This window comes from Pelecanus crispus, chromosome 17 (assembly GCF_030463565.1).
Source record: "Pelecanus crispus isolate bPelCri1 chromosome 17, bPelCri1.pri, whole genome shotgun sequence".
Classification (NCBI taxonomy): domain Eukaryota; kingdom Metazoa; phylum Chordata; class Aves; order Pelecaniformes; family Pelecanidae; genus Pelecanus; species Pelecanus crispus.
The window spans coordinates 6,435,078-6,457,536 of NC_134659.1; the positions used below are offsets into that span (position 1 = coordinate 6,435,078).

Below are 22,459 nucleotides of genomic sequence, written 5' to 3' on the forward strand. Positions count from 1 at the left end.
TCTGTAGAATTCTGCCTAGGAGTTTATCACCTTACCTTGCTGGAGAAAGAACGGCCGAGACACACAGCCCATCAGTCTGTGCTTGGTCGTCACTCTGCTGTTTTTGGCTGGGATGGAGTTAATTTTCTTCACGGCAGCTAGCACGGGGCTGTGTTTTGGATTTGTGCTGCAGACAGCGCTGATAACACAGGGATGTTTTCGTTACTGCCGAGCAGCGCTTACGCAGAGCCAAGGCCTTTTCTGCCCCCCACCCCAGCAGCGAGCAGGCTGGGGGCACGGGGAGCTGGCAGGGGACACGGCCGGGCCAGCGGAGCCCAGCTGACCCCAGGGGTGCCCCACACCGCACGGCGTCGTGCTCGGCACACGGAGCTGGGGGGAGGAGGAGGAAGGGGGGGACGTTCGGAGCGATGGCATTGCCCTCCCAAGTCACCGTTACATATGATGGAGCCTGGCTTTCCTGGAGATGGCTTAGCACCTGCCTGCCCATGGGAAGCGGGGAATTAATTCCTTCATTTGCTTTGCTTGTGTGCACAGCTTTTGCTTTACTTCTTAAATTGTCTTTACTTCAACCCATGAGTTCTACCTTTTTTTTCCCCGATTCTCTCCCCCATCCCACCGGGGGGGTAGTGAGCGAGCGGCTGCGTGGTGCCTAGCTGCATTAAACCATGACAGTCACTCAACAAGCTCAGAAGGTCAGAGACAATTTGGGATGTTGGCATTTATACATAACAAGAGACTGTGAGCACACACAGAGAAATCTTGGAGGGACAGGGAGCCATGCAGCGACATAAAGGAACATAAAGATCCATAGGAGCCCCGTAGCGCTCCAGCGATGCCAAGGTGCGTTTGTCCAGGAGAGGGGCTGGATTTCGCTCTTCCACTCCTCTACGCCGATAGGGCGAAGCCAACAGAGTTGCTGGCCATGTCAAAGATGGTGTAATACTCCTTGAGGAAGACATCACCCAAGATCCAGAGGGGCTGCCCGTTCGGGGAAGGCAGGTAGGTGACCTCAATGCCAAGAGTGCAGAGGCCGTTGTTCTGTGAGGGGGGAATAACAGGGAGTCAGAGCCTCAGACAAGCACCAGGGCCCTGCCAGCTGGGCTGCAGGGACGGAGAGCATCGCTGCTTGTCAAGAAGCACCAGGTCCTTTCCTGGCCCTCAAGGACTCAGCAGGATGAAGCTGCTCAGCTAATACGTACGTTCGAGACGTAGGCAGAGGGGAAGAGCGGGAGCTGAGTTCCGCTGATGACAAAGGTGATGGGGGGCATGTTCTGGACCTCATTGCAGTCAACTTCATACTGCGGAGAGAGGGTGAAGAGGAGGTTATGGCTGAAGCAGCACCGACTGTGAGAGGAGAGATACCCCGCTGCATGGGGGTAACACACACTTTATCCCCTGGCAGTGCTACATCCCCGCCCTGACACGCCTGCCGCACCAAGTTCTCTAGATGCCATGCGAGTTTTGCAGGATTTGGTCAAGCCCACGGCTTCTGGCTCACTTGCAAGCCTCCCCACTGCTCCGTGCACACCTCCAAAGCATCCCCTGCACTTACCCCATAGCTGGTCACCTGGCCACCCAGGGCCTGAAGGAAGCTGTTCAGGTACTGCTGGGGCACCGTCAGCAGGAACGTCCCTGTGTCCACGATGGCCTGGCAGCCCTGGCTGCACCAGCCTGTCTCCAACTGCCCGATAGCAAACCTGGGAGGAGAATGGGGAGAAGCTTTAAGCACCCACTGGCAACTAAACCTGTCTCGGCTGGATCTCTAAGTCTGGGATGCTCTGAAATGCAGTGCCCAACCCCCGCCCCCAGCCCACGCCTGCTGCAATAGCTGCAGCTTCATCTGGAGGACAGCTGAAATGCCCTCATGACATGAGCTGCCCGGGTGGATCGTGCCCATCAGGTACAAACACAACTCACTCATCAATTGCGATCTGCCAGTAAAGGTCCTGGGTCACCGGTGCCCACACAATGTTCCCACGGAAGAGCTGAGAGTCAACTCCTCCGAGAATGAGCTCTCCCCCGTACTCGTAGGTGGGTTTGCTGCAAAAAACACAGAGTTACAGCAGCAGAGATTGGTAAATCGGTGCGATATGCTTGGGCTAGCAAGGGACAAATTCACAAAGAAGCGGCATGGGGTCAGGCAGAGGGACAACCAGTGCACGTCGGATGCGCAAAGCGCCCCAGCAGATTTTTACCGAGAGAAGTAGAAGCTGAAGATGGGCTCGGTGAGCTGGTTCTGCTGCAGCATGCCCTGCAGCACGGTGGGCGTCCCTCCCACTGCCAGCGAGGGGTAGGCCATTCCCAGGATGCCATCAAAATTGGCATATTCAAAAGGCTGGTTTGGCTCGCTCGTGCTGAGCCCGAACTCCTGGTTTTTGACAGTGATGTTCTGGATCTGGAGGGAAAGAGGACGCCAGATCAGCCTGCGTGCTTAGGCAAACCTGAGCAGCCATCGGATGGGATGACTGATACTCTGAAAGCTGAAAGAGCACATTGCAAGGTCACAGCTGGTGAAAACATCTCCAGGCAGCTGGGAAAATTAGCAGGAATTGGGTTAAAACAAAGTGAAAACCCAAATGGGTAACTGACAGTGGCAATAACCACTTTATATTGGTTCTGCCCACCTCAGGCCCTGGTTTGCTCTAGTCTTGGCCACCCGAGAGATGAGATCTGCCCTTAGGCTGTCCCCCAGGCTCCTTCCATCGGGGCACCCAGCTGGTGTGGGGGACACAGCACCCAGGAAGACAAGGATGCACGGGGTGCACTTACCTTCAGCGTGTCGTAGCCCAGCACCACCGTGAGCGACCCGCTGCCGTAGGAGATGGTGTAGGACTGGCCGTTGTAGGTGAAGGTGGAAGACTGGCTGGGATTGAACATCGAGTGATCGACTGTGTGAGAGAGAAGAGGGCAAAAGCTCCTGGGCATGCGCTCACCTGGCCCCGGTGGGATTTCACCACCAGTTGCTCTGCTGGGATAATGCCTGGGAAAGTGGCTTCCCTGGCAGAGAGCAAGTCACAAAGAGCGGAATGGGCTGTTCCTCTGCCTCGCAGTTATCTCTAAGGCAGGGTTTGCATCCCAGTTTTGGCTGCATCCCTCCCAAGGGAGCAGCTGTTACGATCACAACCACATCAGCTACCCAGCATGAGCAAAGCCATCAGCAGTAAAAACCCCATTGCTCTCCCGCTGGCAGCGAGTTACATCGGATGAGCTCTGCCAGGGAGCGAGACATCAGCTCCGCGATTCACAGCTTTGCTCTCCGCTCTGCCCAGCCACGAAAGGTCAGGCACAACCACTGAGATTTCTGCGCTCTGGGGACACCCACGATAGCCATAGTGATTTGGCCATCTTCATTAGCCAGGCACATAAGTGCAGAGGGCTCCGGATTTCCCAAGGAAGGCACCAGCTGGTACCAGGGAGCAGCTACCCACGAGCAGTGTGCCAGGATCATTTTTGGTCTGGCATCGCGATTTGCCCCGTGCCATGAGACTACGCTGTGCTGCTGGGGGAGCTCTGTGCAATGCGGCCACGCTACTCACAGCAGGCTGGCATGCGGCAGTAGGTGGAGGGCACCCACAGGTTGGAGGAACCGGTGTCGAAGACCACCAAGAAGTTTTGCGGGGGGGTCCCGATGCTGATCTCCCCAAAGTAGAAGGACTGCAGATGACAGACGGGGTATCTCCGTTGGCCACGGGGTCGGGGACAGACCAGGCTTTCGCCTCCCAGCCCTGCGCCGGCATCCCAGCACTTTGCAGGGTGCCGGGGAACGCCGGGCTCACCTCTTGCGAATAACAAAGTAGGCAGGAACAGACTGAACTCTCACCCTGCTTTTTCTCCCAAAAGATGTAATATTAAACATTTATTTTGTTATGCCTTTTGTTACATATAGAAAACCATTGCTTTTCGTTGCTGGGGGAAAACTTTGCTACAGTCTAAAATAGAAGCTTAAAAAAGAGTGGAAAAAAAGCAATCTCTCACTCCTGGAGGCTCAGGGGGTCAACAGATCACTCCGGCAGCTGGAAAGGCAGCAGGAAAGGGGAGTGTGGCATACGGATAGGCAGCGAGAGGGGAACCTGAGGTACTCACATCCAGGTAGTTGGTTATCGGCTCCTGCACAACATAGTCCTCACTGAAGTGGTATTTCTTAGCTGGATCATGTTTAATTTTCTTCAGGTAGTCCTCCAGCACTCCAGCCTCCCTCATATTCTCCCGTATAGACTTGGCTTTCTTCAGTTTGATTCTGTACAGAGGGGAAAAAAAAAAAACCAAACCAAAAACACAGCAGGAAATCAGGAGACGATTTGGGCATTTTCAGATGACCAGGTCTCTGGTCTCCTTTGAACCCTGCCACGATGGGAGCCCTCAGCTCGGCTGCCTTGTACATCCCCAGGAGCTGCCCTCCTAGCGAGGGATGCAGCCTGGACTAGGACCACGATGGTCTGTGGAGATGCAGGAGGCTGGAGTCCCACCCGGTTAGACTGGGTCAGCATCCTTGGGGACGCAGCGCAGCCCGTCTCCGTTATCTACCTGCTTGCTGCAGCGGCTGCAGCAGGACACCCACCTCACCAGGCCCTCTGAGAGCTGGAGACACACCAGGGCCAGGACGAGCCACTTCATGGTGCAGGAGCTGTCCACCGGTCTGCACGCACCTTCCCGGAGACGGCAGCAGATGACCTGAGCTGCTCAGGCTCCCCATTTTTATACCGGGAAGCAGTGACCCCCACTTATCTGCTGACCTCCATTTTCCATTACCACTTGCACCCCCAGCTTCAAGGGTTTCTTTGTATTTTGGGCCACGAGGATTTTGAGGAGTTTGTGTCCTTTGCGAGGCGCTCAAGTGAGAATAGAGCAAGACATGTCTTCCATAACAAGATCAAAGTGTTATCATCCGATAAGAGGCCAGCTCTTATCACAGCAAAGAGAGGAGTGACCCAAACGTCACTGTGGTGGGGTGTTATCTGTGTGCGTCAAAACCTGTTCAAACCTTTTCCCAAAACAAAGGCACTCTTGGTGCAGGATGGAAACGTATCAGACTTTTGTCTACCGTTCTTCCATCCAGCCAGCCCAGCCACCCGCCGCAGGGACCTTCCGGTGTGGAGGAAGGACGGCTGCTGGCATGGAAGCTTTTCCAGGGCACGGTGCAAAGAGCTGGAGTTGGCTGCTCCGCTCCCCCTGCCCCAGGCGCTCACTGAGCCCACGAGGTTTCTTCTCCTGCGCTCTCGTAGGTGGTTTCCAGCACTGTTCTGCCTTCTGGTCCATCCTTCTCCACTTCTTCATCTGCTCTGTCCTTCTCCACCTCTTCATCAGCCTCCCAGTCCTTCACCATCCTCTTCTTCAGGTACAGCTGGTTTCCATATGTCGTACACCTCACTCCTGCTTCTGCTCTCATACTTTTTTTTTTTTTTTTAATTTTGCAGAACAACTGATTCCCTTTCCATCCTGCATTAAAAGGCAGGTGCTGTGCCTCCCTGCATGGAGAGGTTTAACCCACCCGTGGAGGAAGGCCTTGGGGCTGGCCGAGCTGCAGCTTCACCCACTGGGTCCTCGCACTAGAGCCCAGAAAGTCGGGAAATTTCTTGTTTGCCTTTTTTTCCATGGAAAAAAAAGAGAACCACAAACACAGACCTCCCAAACTGCCAACAAACACCCAAACAGACCAAAACGTTTTCAGTTATAACCTAAATATTTTCTAGCAAACGAACCAAAATGTTGTTGGTTACAACCTAAACATTTTCTAGCAAATGGACCAAAATATTTTCAGTTATAACCTAAATATTTTCTAGACCTCCTCTGGCCCTGCTTGCATGCCGGCTCCAAGCAGCCTGGCTCTTCACAGCGGGGAAATCACGCTCTCCATCATCCGCCGATAGCCCGGTGTCGCTATCGCTGCACTCATCCTGTGTCAACGCTCAGCAAAGATTTTATTCCCCCGGGAGCACCAGGGAGTATGTGTCCTTTGCTGGATATTGAGACTATAATAAAGCAATTATCTTGTTTGCTAGCAGGACTGATAGAAAGATCAACTTATTAAGATTGGATAAAAAGCAAATTCTGGCTGAAAGCAAAGAGCAGTTATCAAAACGTCAATATACCGAGTGTTATCTGCAGGTCCCCACAGGGACTCAGCCTTGCCAAAAGACAAAGGAATAAGGTGCCCTCTACAGCACACACAAACACATTCTACTTTTGGCACTTCTTGACCCAAAGTAAGACAGCGCTTGTTTGCCGAGGCATTTTAGTCTACTGGGAATCAAGGGTTTACAGTTTCTAACGTCAGAGGTCCTGTGGTCCCTACACGGAGCAGGACTCGGCCAACAGCACGTACCCACGCTGCTCCGAGGCAGGACTTCTCCTGGAGGAATTTCTCCCCCTTTGCTTTGTTTCTTTTCTGTGTTGGTGCAATGGCCTGGCCCACACACAAACAGCTCCAGCCCAGGGAACACCGTCTCTCCCAGATGAGTGCAGATCCCCTTTGCATCCCATGGCCAACTCCACCACCTCTCCCGGGACACTGCAGCGGGGCAAAACCGGCAAACGAGATGAGCTGTGAGCAGCAGCTGTCCTGGCCATCCGGAGGGCTTAAGCACTTTCAACATGAGCCAACAAATCCTATTAAACCAACAGCTGCTGCAGAGGTGGGCATCACCTCCCAAACACCGGTAGCTCTCAACAGAGCGTTTTGCAGGATTAGAAATGGGCTCTGAAGTGGGAGCCGGCCTCCCCCATGACCCAAAGACCTCTCCTGCCTGCAGACACCACTCCCGGAGCCATCAGGGGACAGAAACCTTTTCAAAAACATTTCCATCACCCTGAATTTCCTAGTCTGCTCTAGGCTCTGCTCTACCCATGGCAAAAACAGAGAACTGACTCGTCCCAACTCCAGGATAATTTACCACCCCGGTTCCTCCGCCTCTGCCCCAGACACAAGCTTTTGCTCTTTACCTCAACAAACGGTAGCACAGAACTTAATAAACATGAATATGGGACTGCCAGGAGCTTCCCCTGGTCATTAAAGCCTGTTGCTGTCGCAAGCACCATGTCAGCTGAAACCCTTCCTGAGGGTGCTGAATCCCATCCGAGTTAATGCTCTCCCCCTTCATAATTTAAACAGTCTTGCTCTGTATAATTAATTTAAAATAGCTATATATGCTTTGCCTGGAGCACAATTGCTCTCTGCTTGGGTTCTCCAACCGAGAAAAGCTGTCGGTGGGAGCTGCAATGGCATGGGTACATCCGAAGCAGCTGTGTTTATGAACTGCGCACAAGCACACGTATCCTTTACTCAGTGCTGCGCAAGCTGGTTTTAGTGTTTTGTTTCCAAAACAGAGATTATAGTACACAGATGAACAGCTTCCATCCACATTAAAATAAATATTCCTCCTTTCCTACGCAACTGTGAGAACGGCTCCTGAAATAAACAGCTCGGTTCTAGGTCTAACATTTAAGTTCCCAAACCAGGGCAAGGATCAGTCACTTCACGATGATCTTCTCTTGCGGACAGTTTCTGAAGAGACCTCCAGGCACCCTGCTCAGTCCCAGATCCCAGGCTGATGCTGGAGCTCTACATCACCTCCTTATACACCCCAAAATGGTCCCCAACTCCCTGCATCAGCGTCCACTCACCTACCTGAAGTTTAGAAACGCACCCATCACCAGAGATTTTCTCTCAATGCTTAGGACTATCCTGAAAACTCCAAGTCAAACACCAGTGGCAAATGCCATGCTATTTTCAAGCTATTTTCAACCTCTTTTTGACAGGGCTATCAAAGTCTTCCTAGAAAGAGAAATGAAAAATGTTTTCACTGTGTTTTCCTGGGATGGGATGGAAATAACAACACAACTGATGATAAACCCATGTTATCTCCTCTGTTTCTCCTCCAGTTTTTACCTCCAGCATTTCAGAAAATCATGGAAGGACCCTGAAGAAACGAAACACAGGGGTTTGGGTTGGAAAGACACTGCCCATGAAGGCACGCTCACTTCGGGCACAGATGGCCCTGTTAGCTGTTCTTAAGTTGATTCTCACTGGAGAAGAGTTTTCAGGGGCAATTTTATAAGCCAAGGAATTAAACCGTGCATGTTACCGCACGATTAGCTCTCATTTGCTGTAGAGTTTGGAAAAACAAACAAATCAACTCTTTGCAGAGAGCGATGGCAGAGAACCCATGGAAAGGCCCTGTGCCTAGAGCAGATCAGCACAGCCAGGGAGAGTGAAGCCACATCTTGTTCAACATTGGCAAAAGCACCTCATTCCCACCAGCCCCCAAATTCCACCGCTCCAAACTATTAGCTTAAACTACCCATGGTGGAAACAGCACGTCTTAAAGGGTAGGTACTCCAGAGACCATGAATATTCTTGCTATGCTCAACCTACATTCACAGCACATCAATTTCCAAGGCAACTTCACAGTTTCCTCCTGATGCTCAGCTCAATGGAAGACCCAGATGGTCTACACCCCCGTGACCAACTGTCAGCGATGGCTCTGCCCCAAGGAGAGTCACCATGAAAGAGTCCGTGGCTTCAGAGCCTCAGCTCCTGTGTCACACGGGCCAGAGAACCTCATCCAAACATTTCTGTGAGTTCAGCTGCCAGCTCAAACACCAGCACGTGGAATTGTCCTGCAAAGATATCCCCACGGGTCACCAGCCAACGGAGAGGGAAAGGTGTCTGTCTCTGCATACATGTTTCTCTTCATTTACTTTTTAAGCCTCTCGCAGTGAGACTAGCCAGGTGGAAGACAGCAACCACTGCTCCAGGTAGAATACATAAGGACACAGACATCATTCCTTCAGGGGAGGGAGACCTGGAACGCAAAGGTTGCAAGAAGTCCAGCTTGAATTACCTGAGGACAACTGGCAATTGTTGGCCTGGCTCTCATTTTTAAATAAAAAGTAAAGTTCACTTTGAAACGTGACAGCTGTCTCTTTGCACCACACACAAAAGACAGGACCACCAGATAGTCATCATATTCCATTTATTCTGTATACATTCGTAGTGCACATTAACGTAAGACATGAGCACTCCTCAGGTCACATAGCACTGCTGTTGTTCTTCACCTGTGAGGTTACACCCGGATGAGATATAAAGAGGGACTGAACGGATATCCATAGAAATAACCTGAAGAAGCAATTACACAGCAAGATCAAGCCCTCTGGTCAAAGCAACTGAATCCCCGGTGGCCAGAGCCCCGAAGCACCTTTGTTTTTCTGCCACATCAGAGATGTTCAGTATCAAAGACACCAGTACGAGTAACAACAAGGAGAATCGCATGGGAGAAGAGCTTGAGATAACACAGATGCATCTGGGCCTTTCAACTGTAAAATCACATTCACTTATGGAAGAAAAACAAATTAGATCCCTTCTTTACAATTAGCCTTTTCCCTGGCCTGTAATTGCAAACTTCAAAGCTCTCAGGATTTCTACTAATGTATTCACCTTTGGTCCTGTTCGGTAACAGGAATCTAAACCTGTTCTGCTACCCGTGCGCGGCATTTCAAGACAAGCCAAGTTTGGGGGAAAGGCAAACTTCCCAGAAAGACTGATGGCAGCCCTCCCAGAAGCTGAATTTAGGCAATGCGTTCATTAACAATCATTTGTTAATGACACTTCACAGTCAAGATAGCACCCGAGAGGGCGGAGCAGCATCACACGGAGGGACAGAGGAAAGCTTCGTGAGAAAACGGCCGAGAGAACAGACAGCTGTAATACCAAGCCCCGGTTTGGTTTTCCTCCCAGTGAACAGCATGGCTTAGGTAATAAAAATAACAATACTTCAGTAACAACCAACACATTTGAGTCTCTTTGCAAAAATATCGATCTTTTAATCCTCACAATCCAGCCTCTCCTTTGCCATCCTGTCTCTGTAAGGCAGGTACAGCTCACAGATACTCAAACCTCCTTCCCTAGGGGGAAAAGCAGGCACATAAAATGGGCCAAAAGAAAAAATGAATCAAAAAATCCTCCTACGATAAAAGACGACTGAGCGCCGGGAGAAGCTATATTCCTACCAACAGGTTCTTAGGAAAGGGAAGGGTAAAAGACCTATTTTACACATTCACCAGGGAAGAAATATCAGGGGAAGAAGTCTGATTGATTAACTCAAAACTCAAACAAGAACCACTTAAAAAGGTTAAGACAGTCAAATTCTCTCTGCATAGCACATGGCTGCTTACCAAGTCATCCCTTGAACGTCAATCTCACAAGCAGAGGAAGGAGACCAGCGAAGATGCAATACAGTCCCCAGCGGGGGCTACGCAAACCTGCTCCGCTGCGTAGTACGTAAACCAACAGCCAAGCTCGTGCTCCCAGGTCTTCGCCATTGCCCAGGACAGCTTCATTTTGCTGCCTTTTCTTCAGAACCAAAGAAAGTCTCAGCAAACACAACAGCTGACTGAACACAGCTCCTTTTTCCAAGTTACCAATTCACAGACAAAACATCGAGGCGAACCATCTGCCTTGCAGAAGCAAGCCTGGGAGAGTAAGAGATCTCACGGCTGCAACTCAGCCTCAGGGACTAACTCCAGAGCAGGTTTCAGATGTACACATGCTCATACTTTTCCTCCTGGTCAACTGTGTGGCATCAGTTGGATGCACAGAGCCCTGGACGAATCCTTCTTAACTCAAAATCAGATTTATGGATGCAGCCACAAAGGGTGAGGTATTCCGGTCCACGGAGGTGATCTTCGCTGTGGGGGATATTCCATGGCTGAAGGGATAGGAGGAGTCATCAGGTATCCCTAGCTTAATTTCCCATCCAAGTAATCGTGCACATGTATATTAGTATGCAACCATTGGGAAAGCCCAGCAAACTTGCAACCTAAGGCTCAAAGCCAAATCTGCAAGATTCATCTTCACAAGGTGCCGTAAAGATACACTGCATAAAGATAGTTTCCAACCAAAAGAAAACAGTAACGAGGAAAGACTCCAGAGAGTTATCAGAAGGGATCCCTCCTGCCCATCACCCAGATCAAAGAACTGGAGGAATGAGAAAATGCCCGCTCAGATGCCCTCCTCGCCTTTCAACCCCACACCGGTTTCTCCTCCGAAACCATTTCAAGCGTGGCCACTAGAGGAAGCTGCGACACAGGCGAGCACCGCTCGGGCCGTAACGCAGGGAGAAATCCGAAATAGTGACACTTCTGCTCCCGGTGCCCCAAGAACTACCGCCTCAGCGTTCAAACACCACACCGGTCTTTCCATGCAATTTCACATCACCTGCAAAATTTAATATTAAGAAGTTCTCAAAGGGTCCTGGCTACTTAATGCGGACATTGCTCTTGTGAAGTTTTCCAGAAAAGCAAAAAAAGCGAGAAAATCACTGGGACGTGAACCCGATGCGCACGCTGAAAGCCATAAATGACAACCGGTTTCCTGGCTGCCTGCGCGGCGTTTCCCATTTAATTGCTTAAACAAACCCACTGCAAACAATGAGCTGTGACCAGCTTTTCATTCCCGAAGCTTTCTGGGAAGCTTGCAATGCCAGCCGAGCGAAGCCTGCTGAGCCAGCAGTGCTGCTCCCCGACCCGCGGCCGGACACGATGGGGCGTAAAGCAGAGGATGGCGGAGCAAGGCACCCGCCAGACCCCTGTGCACTGCAAGCAGCAGATGCAGCCAGCATCAGCTCTGTGTTTTCTCACCTTTAAGGTCAAGGAAACTCTTCTTCTCGTTCTTTGAACACGTGCAGCATCCTCCACTATAAATGGGATAAGGGATGCCATCGGGGACCGGCGATAACGTATCTGCTATGTGCACACACAGCTATTGCACAGCAGGCTCCTCATCGCCACTGCTTTCAGTGTCCTTGGGAGGTAGGGGAGCATCAGATTCACCAAAGAGGAAAGGGAGGCACAAGTCGGACAACCCACTTTGTCTGGAGGACGTGCAAGTCAGCACTTCAAAAGGCCAAAGCCAGCTTTCCCAAAGCAAAGTTAATTTAGAGCCACTTAAACGGGACTGCGGCCAGGGCTCGCTGGGAGCCCAGCCTTTCTGAGGAACCACCAGCACCAGCGTGCTTTCCCTGGTCCCTGGAGCTCACAGCATCTCCAGACCCTCACAGCAGCCTCATCCCGCCCGCCGGAGACACGCAGCCAGGCTGGTGGCCACAGGGAGCACCCAAGCAGCAGCCCCAGGCCTCACCTGCTTTCTCCCAAGACACGCTGCCACCCAACAGCACCTTCCCTCGCATTCAACCAACCTGCGAACCTCCCGTGCGGGTGGGACAGGGCCCTCGCCTCTTCCTCCATGTAAATGTTTTACATTTCGACCTTTTTTCCCTTTCTGGGGGGAAGAAGGGAATAAGTGGTTTGCATTTCTCAGCTCAGGCAGGGGAAAGGCAGGTCCGTACGGAGGCTCCCAGAGCATTGCCCTGTGCTGCCATGTGGGAGTTCCTAGTGCTGTCCCAGAGGGTGACACTTACAGCTTAGAAACTCTTGATTTAAATAGTTTATTTAAAGCTTAGTGCAGTTAACTTTATATATATATATAAAAAAACAATTTCTTCTCTCACTTCCTTACATGAAAGCTAGATAGCTAGATTCAGGGGGATACATTACTTTCCCCCCCACCCCCCGCCTTCAAATAAAGTCATTTGGTATACATATAAAAATATATTACTTGGGTTTTCTTTCAGTTATAGATCACACAAGGGTTGGGATGGAGAAAAGAATGGAAGACAAGCACGAAGACTTCCAAAAAAAGGAAAAAACAGTGATTTTAAGCATGTGGCGCACTTTGAATTTATAGTGCAACTGCAAGCCAAGAAATCCATGTTCTGCCGACACAAGCATGGCATTACTCACACTTTTATCACTTTTTCTGAACTGCCTGGCATATGTTCTGGCTCCCAAAAGGGTCACATTTCAATATGACATTACAGCACCAAAATCAAAAAGGCTTAACTTCAAAAATCTGGAAATCAAGTTTCTGGACCTCAGAAGTAGGTTGGAGCCGGACGATCGGGTTCTCTGCTCTTTCACGCCGGAGCTCACCGACTTCGACATGGGAAAGCGTTAGGGACAAGGAGAGCACGGCAAGGTTTGGCACCGTTTCTGCCGGCAGCAGGACACCTCGCAGAGCACTGGGTCTCTCAACTCCTATCTCAGGGAGGAAGAGGAAGAACACAGACAGCGGAAATGTGGGACTCCAGAGTAACCTGGAGCTCACTGAAACAGCTCATAGTGGCAAAGAATAATGCAGGGAGGGATTAAGCGGCAGCGTGTCACCACGCGGAGAGGGGCGGTGGAACACCCTGGAACAGGCGAGGAGCAGGGACCCTATGCAGGGCCTCACACAGAGGCCTGACCGCTCAGCTTAGACCAGCCCCGGTGTCAAGAGGAAAATCCACATCAAAGGCCACAGATCTACCCGAGAGCCGAAGTTTAACCCTTCCAAGTCTGCAGTTGTAGGAAACAAACTGCACATTCGCTCAAAACACCGATCAAATATTTCTCATGGACCCAGCCCGGCACGTGGGTGTAGGCAACGACTTTGATACAACTCCAAGCGCGGCTGCCTGGCAGCTCTGCTCGCACTCCTACGTCTCCAAACCGTTTCCCACCCACCCTGTGACGGTCCCAGTTAAAAAATTTTTCATTCACAGCTGCTCTTTTCCCCAACTGCAGCTCAGCAAAGCCACCAACCTCTTCCAAGATCTCTCCCCCAGACAGAAGGAGTAAGCCACAGTGAGTACACGTTTCATATTGGCACTGGTTTTGGCAATTACCACTGGGAGGCAAAAGAACATTTAATAAATAAGAAAACAAATAAATAAATCAACACTTCCGAACAGCCACCAAAAAGAACCCTTAAAAATCAAACCAGGGTACGGTACAATTGAAGTTTTCTATACCAAACCTCAAATTTCTCTCACAGTTGCGGTCTTCCCCTCCTCTTTTAAAGCAGGGTCTCTTCAGGAAATCAGGTTTATGTGATCACAGTGTCTGTGCCCCTAGCTGTCTGTCCTCCTCTATTAATTTCTAGAGTTGCCCAATTTAAATCAAATCTGAGAAAGGGACAGAAGTATAAAAGGCTTCTACGAGCTTCAAGAAAACAGGAGAAAAGAGTGAGTTGAGGGGGTAAAGACTGCGGCATGAGTTCCCAAGTCATCAGGGATCAGCGAAACCCCAAGGCAAAACCCGGCTTTGGAGTGGCCCAGCTGCAGAGCTCGCCTGGCGTCGCAAGGCGTGAAATCCACGGGAAACAGGCGTGATGTGCAGTGGAGCTCCTAAAGCAACTCACTTTTGGAAACACACCTCCACCACGCTCCTGCCCTGCCTCTGCAGCCAGGCTGTTGGCACTGCTCACAGAGCTGCCAGGCAATCGGGAGAGCTCACCCAACTCAAGGATGTATCCACACAGTGCCGGCGCTATTGCTGGCACCTTCTGCCCCTCTCGCCAGAAATTTAACCCTCAAACAGCGTTGTCAAATATCCCACAAAGCTTTAAAAATGAACTACACAGGAAAGACGGAGAAGGGAAGACGGACGGACACACTAGCCTTAACATCAGCTGTAGGAGCCATCCCATAACACCAGGTAATGGGGTAAACAGGGAAGCAGAAGGCAATGGTGAATGGAAATCACACCGGGCAACAGGCTGAAGGGCAGGTACCGAAGCCACGACACAGTGCTTGCACTCGGCATTCCCCCTTACAGAGGCAGGTCAGTGCTGTTATGTCGAGTTTTGCGCGAAGTCCCATCATCTCTCGGCAGGGCCCTTTGCAAACTGGACATGGCCGCTGTCTTTTTTAGGTCAATGACCGCGTAGGAGTCCGTCCGGCGGGCTTCGTGGCTGGCAGGAGGTGGGACACGGGGGACCGGTGGGTTCTGATGTCCCTTGCGCGGCTCAGCCTCCAGCTCCACCTGGATGTAGTTGAGTTGCCGCGGCTGCTCCGGACAGGGCCGGGGGAAGTCGAAGCTGAAGATGCTGGGCACGCAGCCGCGACGAGGCTTCGGCAGGAAGCCACCGCGCCGCTGGCCACTGCCCCCGTGCAGCGCAGTGCTCTCCGAGTTCATGTAGTTCTGCAAGGGATCTTCTTCACCAGCCTCGGAGTAGCCACTGGGGGAAGGCGTCAGCACGTCCCCGGTGCCCGCGTCCTCCTTGCCCTGCCGGAGCGGCTGGCACTCCCACACCGGCGGCAGCGACGGCAAGTTCTCATAGTGCAGCAACGCCGTTCTGCGATGGGAGCAGCCGGGTAAGCCCGCGTCCTCCCGGGTGAGTTTCAAGCGCCCGCCTCGACAGAGAGAGGAGGTGCTGGGGGGCAGCAAGCCGTTGACGTTCTCGTAGACGCACTGGGGCGAAGGGCACTCCTCCTCGCACTCGTTGTTGTTGTTGGGGGGGCAGAAGTGCGTCCTGCACTCCCGGTGATGCCGACAGACGCGCCTGTAGTTGGATGTGGGACCTAACACGAACTTAACCTCCCCTGGCTGCAGAAAGACCTGGGGATTGCGGTCTTCGAGGGAGCAGCTGTGGTTCCTATGGGGGAAAGGAGGGTGGACTTCAGGCAAGGAGTGCATACAATGTCGGCCCCTCAGCTCCTGATCGCCATTGGCCGTGTTGACGTAGGTGTGGGACTGCAAGGAGAGAAGCAGAGGGACAGTGAAAGGAGAAGAGAAGAGACAAGAGCAAAGCAGCTGTCAGCAGCTGAGAAACCAACAGGAACGGAAAATTCTTCGGTGGCTGGTGAAGCAGGGGGAAATGAAAGAAATTCAGAAGTTGAAAATACTTTGGGAAGCCAAACACAAAAGCCATTTCTGGATTTGTGGGCTGAAGGAGACCCAAAAAGGAGTCCAACTGCAGCAGATACACATCATCTATTTCACGCTTGATGCATATGGCACAGAACGAAAAGCAAAGCCACTTGCAAAATATTTCCTTGAGTGGCTTACACTGGCAGTATTGCAGCACTCACACCTACCTCGGCTTCTCTGATAATGGCTGAGACAAGCTGGATTTTGTAGGGAAAAATCTTGAATTCTAAAACTGAGAACAAAGAGCTGAACATCAAAAATAAAAAGAGTCTGAACTTGGGTATGCATCTGCACACCAGTTTAGGGGTTGCAGTAATAGCTGACAGATAGGGCAGTAAGACTTGGACTCATAAGCGAAGTGCTGCTGTTAAATAATTGACACACAAATACCAGTGGATTAAGGAAGCCAACTCAGTCAGCCTTGACAGAGCGCCTGTTCTAGTGAAGCGTCAGTGAGCAGAAGTCTCCAAGAGCAAAAAGAAGCAAAAGAGGAAAAAAAAAAGGATGACAAGGTATGAGGATCTCCTGAGCTTTGTAAAAAGGATGACAAGGTATGAGGATCTCCTGAGCTTTGTTGGAGTAAGAGAAACTCAGGATTGCACACGGCTGCTAGCAAAACAAGCTGCTTGTTCATTGCTTCTAAACAGCAGAATTTAGGACATCCACGTTTACCTGCTCATCAGGCCCGATAAGGGCATGAGTAGAGTCTTCACCCACAGAGGAATGCCTCAGGCTGCTCACGGAGGGGTGGCGGGCTGCGGAGTATGATAGGGTTTCTCCAGGGAAGCTGTGAAATCCATTGGGAAATCCTGGGACAGTGTACCCCAGACCTGGGAGAGAATCAAGAGAGATAAGCATTAGAGCATTGGTTTGGTATAAAATAGAGGTGACTTCATTTTCACAGCGAGCTGGCCTCTTAACTGCACCCTGTAAGTGAGAATCAGTCTGTCTGGGGAAGACCCCCACGATGAAGTACCTGGTATAAATACAAGGGCTAGGCCCTCTTGTTTAAATCTATTTAAGTCACTCCTAATGGAGACAGGAATTGAGCAAAGCCAAATTCTTCCAGATGCGGTTTCCTCTAGGAACCACCTGATCCTTGTAGATGCTACTTTAAAAGGCCACTCGGCAGCAGTCCAGATGAAAACCAACTGAAAGGTGACAACTCAGTTGACTATTTGAAGAGCTTTTTGTTGCTGTTTCCTTGGAAACAAAATACCACGTCGCAGCCAGGGAGAGGGGGGCCTTAAAATAAACATGTACGCATGGGGCACACGTGGACATAAAGATGTGGGTCAGCAGTGAGGCAGCGCATGGGCGAGATCCGTGGGCTGCAAAGGGCAGTTTCACGCGAGCAATTGCAGACATCGCCCGCGTCGCTGTGTTCCTCCCTCTTCTCCCCGGACACTGAAGGAGCCTTACTGCTGGGTGCCTGGGGGGTCCGGGAGAGCTCCCGCTCCGTGGGGTGACTGTTCCTGGTGATGACAACAGGCTCTTCCACTACGTTGATACTGTTACACTGCATCAGGTCCTGAAGCAGATTAAAGATCTCCTCTGCTCTGGAACACTTGAAGGCAAAAATCCCTGCACAGTAACGAAGAGGAAGGTCAGAAAAGCAAGAAAGCGATCTTGCTTCAACAAGAGTATACGCAATTCCCGGCTCTAAATGAACAGGCAATTTTGATTTCTTTTGCTGTGTTTAACACAATCAACCCCTGCAACCCACAGCCACAGGAGAACAACCAACAACTCGGTGGGTTATTGCATCAACAGAAATGACTGCTGTCTGACCAAACGGCGCATTATTACAAGAAAAATAGTGAGCACCCCAGTTATCTTAAGATGATCAATCCCACGCGAGCAGAGGTGTGAAAGGGACAGGCTAACCGGTCTCGTTTCATCTCTAATCTTCTATTTTAACTCACTTGGCACCCAGTCCAGTTCTCGTTACCAGGGGAAAGTCTATCCAGTGACTACCAGAAGCTGAACTGGGCCCTGCGGAGTGTGCACGCGAGGGAGGGACAAGAACGTCCTATTTCCAAAATGTATGGAATTAAACAGTGTCTCCCCAAACTAGCAGCCCAAAACAGAGCTGGTGTGTGCAGAGCTAACCAATCCCAAGCTGGCACGCACACACACGCACAAAAGCCATAGCAACAAGAACGGCATGGCAACAACGGCTGCTACCCCAAAGAGTAAGGTTTTAAACATTCTGGCCAAAAAAATAGCTATATCTGCCTTATATAAGGCGGGGAGCAGCACCAGGAAGGAGCCCGCCAAATAAAATTAACTAAGCAGAAAAAAATCCTAAAAGGAAGGGAGAAAACTCATCAAAACACAACGCCATCGCTCTCATTTCTGTCTGATGAGTAAGTATGTGCCTGCTAAAAATTTTGTAATATATGAAGAGCAAATGGCTCTGCTTTATCCCCACTACCTGAACCTAAATAAAAAACAAAACACGCACAGGGCAGAATTCTAATCGCTGCATCTTGCAAAAGGCAAAACAGAAAACAAAGACAAGCAGTTCTCATTGCTGGCAACTGATAAGCACACGACTCCAGGAGAGGAAAACCCCACTTACATAAATATTAAAAAGGAGCATACGGCACTACAGATTTGCGCAGCACTTTACACAGACACTGAACAGTCATGCAGAGTCCTTTTGGATAAGAAGTAGTTTACAAACACATTAATAGAATGAGGAAACAAACTTTTTTTTCCCGCGGATGCAGATGCCAAGAAAATGTTCAGCTCTAAAAACGAGAGAGACAGACTGGTAAAGGAACTAACAGGCACCACTGTAAAATTGGAGTCTATTCCCAGCATTGCTGACGACTTGGCATGTACTCCTGGGTGACTCACTTCCCTTCTCTGTGCACAGCATCCCCATGCATAAAAGCAGTAAAACGTAAAACTCCTTTCCCTCTATGTTACCAAGCGCTGCCAGACACAAAATGCAAAGCATTAAGTAGAACTAGCACTAACACAGGCAGCGCGAATGCGCTGAGAAACATGAAACGTGCTCAAACAACTATTGCTACTGACGTGCGTTTGGCAGCTCTGTGGAATAAGCAAACCCTAAGACAGACTTGCAAAAAGGTGCAGGTGATGCCCTGAAGGTTTATCCCCAGAGTTAAAAAATGCTTAACGAAGCTTCCGTCTTGCAAAAAGCACTTTCTAGCTCCTAAGGAGAAGTCCAGCAACCTCTCCTACCACAGCTGTGCATCATTCAGTACCGAAGCTCAGAGCTGACAGCGTAGCTATGACAGCGTAGCTAGCGTCCTCTCTGACATTAAATACACCCCGTCCAATGCTCAAGCCTGCTTTACCAATTACTTCATGAGCGTCGATGCACTAGCAAAATGAGACCATTAGATTTATGCCCAGGCTGAGCCGCAATGTGTGTTTTAATCAGGAGTATTAACTCTATGTGCATGCACAGTCTGGTATTCTCAGGGAACAGAGGCTGCAAAAGATGCAGGAATTTGGGAAGACACAAGGATTGGCTCGCTCTGGCTGCCTGGGAACAGAAACCTCAGTGTTCTTTCCTCCAGGAACCTCCACACTCACCCTGCCCGGTCTGGCAGCGACGACCGCTCTCAAAGGAGAAGAGGTTGGAGTCATAGCCGTAGCGGCGCAAGCAGAGGTAGGGCCACCTGACAGCATCTCGCTTGTGAGTGTGCAAGATGAGCTCCGTCTGTGTCAGCTCCATAATCCCGGATCCCAGCTCGTTACCTTCATCGTCCACGTTCGTTACCTGCAGTAGGCCACAGAGCTCACATCAGGAAACTCAGTGCATTGGTATCGAAAAAAAACCCACCCACGAAGATACTGTAATTCCCGTGGATTCCCCTTTCATTTACTGAGATGCCTTTTCTCAGCTGAGAGCATGAATTTGTTGCTGGCAGAAGGCGCCAAGCCGGCAGCCCTGGAGACTATGTGCTTGGCAGTTCAGCTGATGTGTCTCAACACAGACACTGGAACACAGCCCTGAGCAATAAAAGGTTTCTCTCCAGTTCCCCATTTCCTTGCTCAGCTGAATCTCAGTGCAGAGGCAATTTCTACTGCAAATACAAACATATTTGCAGCAGAGGTTGCTTAAGGAAAGGAAAAAAGCCCCAGCAAACCAAAACAGTAACATATTTGCAAATCTTATCAAGCAAAAGACTTCTCTGCAACAGGAGAGGTTTTCTTTCCTTTCATGGTGGAGTCCAACCCGCACTGGGCTTTGCTAGTAGTCAGTGCTGTCGCAGACTCTCTGATGGGGATGAAGGTGCAATACTTACCTTAAATTTGGTGGGATGGTTGTCTGGGATGCTGTCTCTGCACAGACAACTGCAGCAGCTCCCCATGACGTCAGCATGAGAGGTAATCCCTGGGGAGAGGGCACAAAACAGGGGACAATCGTGTTTTTAAACCAACTCCTCCCACCCTCTCCAATCACGCCACATTTACAGTCTGTATCCTCCTCGACTCCCCTGCACGTGGCCCAGTGGGTTTGGATCTCAAACTCTTTAATGTGTTCCTCGATTAATGGACCCTGTACAATATAAGGCTAATTAAAAATAACAGCTTTCTTACCATTAGGCAATTGTTGGATTTTTTTTGAGGAGTGAGAAGAAATTCCCACTACTGTCCCTCTATCTCCTTCAGGACTTCATGGTAACCAGGTGTCAGAGTCACCTAAAACACAAGGGAAACTGTCCCATCTTCCACCTGACAAGGAGAATACAATTAAACAAATTAAAAAACAGAGAAGATTAAAAAGCAGGGGGGGTGGGGGGTGGGACTGAAGTTCCCTTCAAATATCACAAGGCAGGCAGGTGCACTTTTCTTTTTTTAACTATCTACCTGCATTTATATGAATATAGAAAATAATTCTGCACAGACCACTCCTGTAATTTCTGAAAAAACATACAGTCTACAGCTAAAAAACCTAAAAATAAGAGATATTTTACTTCTTGGCTTCAGGATTCTACACAGGAGTAGGGTTTATCAGAGCTACTGTAGTGCAAATAAAACACAACAGTAGTAACGAACAGCTGAGAGCGGTGAGGATACGAGGAATCATACGCATCTGCTGCTTTGGAATGTGAGGATACCTCCACTTGATGGAAAGTCCTCAGGGGGCAGAGAACCAGCAGCCTTTAAAGCAAGCAAACACAACGGCTGTTCTACTTTGGACTATGAAAAGTAACAAATGCCAGAAAACATAAAGACTCTGCTATCCAACAACAGTCAGCAAGCACAAGTATCAAGCAGGCAGGAGTTGCACGCACCAGTAGCGAGAAATTCGGCTGTCTCTGATGCAAACTTAAAGGACTCCACATGCACTCTAGGGCAGGGGATTCAGCAGCAGATAACACGAGAGGATGCCATGTTTTATTTGGCAAGAACAGCTAACAATCTCTCCATCAGTGAGAGAATAAAGCCATATGGATAACCAGCCTGGCACTAGAGCAGTAAATAAAATGAAAAGGCTATTGGAAACCTCACACTCTGCCATGCCAGAATCTGCCTCACCAGTCGCTCCAAATTAAACAATGAATCACGGAGTTGCATCTCCGTGCAAAACCACGTTGCACAGCTGCCCTCAGGCTCCCCTGCGGCGCAGAGCGGCGCGGAGGGAGGGGGAAGAGCCGGCAGTGAGCTGACCAAGGGGTCCCATTTCATTTTTTAACATCAAACCAGAACCTAGATTACCTTCCGCTGCAAGCCCATGCCTTCGCTTTGGCCCCTGAAGAATTCCCTACCATGTCCTAACACTGCAATGTCCCCCAGAAGACGAATGCTTCCTTTGGAGCAAGCTGGAGGAGCTCGGGCACAAATCAAGCCGGCTGCCGCCTGCCCTCTTGCACGCACCCATCACCCCTAACAGTAATAACACCACAGGCTCCCTGCTCAACACCACATCCTGCTCAAGCCACCCTATTTGTTTTTCTAGGCTCAGTATGGATTTACTCCCCACTGATCTTACAGGCTTTGATCAATAATTTAGCAACAGATCCTTCTCCGTTTCATCTAATCTGGTCATAAGGGGCCCTGTCCTCTACTGTCTCTGCTCTCCCACTCCCATCTCATCAATTCCCTCAGTAAAACCAAAAAATCTTGTAGAAAACATGTTACCTTGGCCCCCTCTTTCTTCTTTATTCCTCTCTCCCTCTGGTGCTCCATCCACCCGCGTCTGTCTAACCTGCAAGGGGGTTAGGTTGGAGGGCCGTCGCCTCTCCTGAACAGTTATTATGGTCAGAACTGAACAAACAAGAAAAAAAAAAACCACTGCGAGATCCCTGAACGCTCCCTCGGGGCTTTCCGTTACTCCTCGCCGTTGAATATTTCAGCGGCATCCCTCTCACGCAGACACTGAGACTCTCAAGACTCCCGTCTCTTGCTCGGCGCTTTCGACACGCACCTTTCCGACGGCTGTTTGCCGGTTCATAGCCTTAACTAGTTGAACCAAACGCTCTAACAGGACGACACGCTCCCCTGCGAGCAAGAGCACGTGCCTCCTAAGAGCAGCAGCCCCATCCTCCCCTCCAGCCTCCCCACCTCCCAGGACCCAAACCTAAATCCTCCTCAAAGCCTTCGCAGCCCTCCTTGGCCCGGTCTCCAGACCAGAGCTCACCTCTCCCGATTTCGCAGCCGGGTCGTTCGCTCTCCTCCCAAACCCTCCGCTCCTACAGAGGCTCCGGCCGAACCCCCCAGCCTGCAG

General features: G+C 50.4%; 2 protein-coding genes across 2 annotated transcripts; both read right to left on the minus strand.

The window, feature by feature from the left end:
* Positions 1-885: 885 nt before the first annotated feature.
* LOC104029805 (pepsin B) lies at positions 886-4,626 on the minus strand. Its single transcript, XM_075722333.1, has 9 exons — positions 4,559-4,626; positions 4,084-4,237; positions 3,537-3,654; positions 2,770-2,888; positions 2,196-2,395; positions 1,918-2,040; positions 1,553-1,697; positions 1,200-1,298; positions 886-1,038 (listed from the first exon to the last, which is right to left on the minus strand). The coding sequence occupies exons 1-9, from the start codon at positions 4,612-4,614 to the stop codon at positions 886-888; spliced, it is 1,167 nt and encodes a 388-aa protein (XP_075578448.1). The 5' UTR covers positions 4,615-4,626.
* Positions 4,627-14,643: 10,017 nt separating this feature from the next.
* On the minus strand, positions 14,644-20,346 carry FRS3 (fibroblast growth factor receptor substrate 3). Its single transcript, XM_075722462.1, has 6 exons — positions 20,329-20,346; positions 20,034-20,122; positions 19,318-19,504; positions 17,167-17,328; positions 16,417-16,574; positions 14,644-15,567 (listed from the first exon to the last, which is right to left on the minus strand). Exons 2-6 carry the CDS (start codon positions 20,097-20,099, stop codon positions 14,644-14,646), a joined length of 1,497 nt encoding a protein of 498 aa, XP_075578577.1. The 5' UTR covers positions 20,100-20,122; positions 20,329-20,346.
* Positions 20,347-22,459: the final 2,113 nt, after the last annotated feature.

Excerpts from the sequence above, each read along its gene's own strand:
- FRS3 (XM_075722462.1), bottom strand. The coding sequence starts at position 20,099 with ATGGGGAGCTGCTGCAGTTGTCTGTGCAGAGACAGCATCCCAGACAAC. Across the intron at positions 17,329-19,317 it reads TCGCTGCCAGACCGGGCAGG|GGATTTTTGCCTTCAAGTGT; the intron begins GTGAGTGTGGAG and ends GTTACTGTGCAG. Across the intron at positions 15,568-16,416 it reads TTATCGGGCCTGATGAGCAG|TCCCACACCTACGTCAACAC; the intron begins GTAAACGTGGAT and ends CTCTCCTTGCAG.
- LOC104029805 (XM_075722333.1), bottom strand. The coding sequence starts at position 4,614 with ATGAAGTGGCTCGTCCTGGCCCTGGTGTGTCTCCAGCTCTCAGAGGGC. Across the intron at positions 2,396-2,769 it reads TGGGCTACGACACGCTGAAG|ATCCAGAACATCACTGTCAA; the intron begins GTAAGTGCACCC and ends CTTTCCCTCCAG. Across the intron at positions 1,698-1,917 it reads TGGCAGATCGCAATTGATGA|GTTTGCTATCGGGCAGTTGG; the intron begins GTGAGTTGTGTT and ends TTCTCCTCCCAG.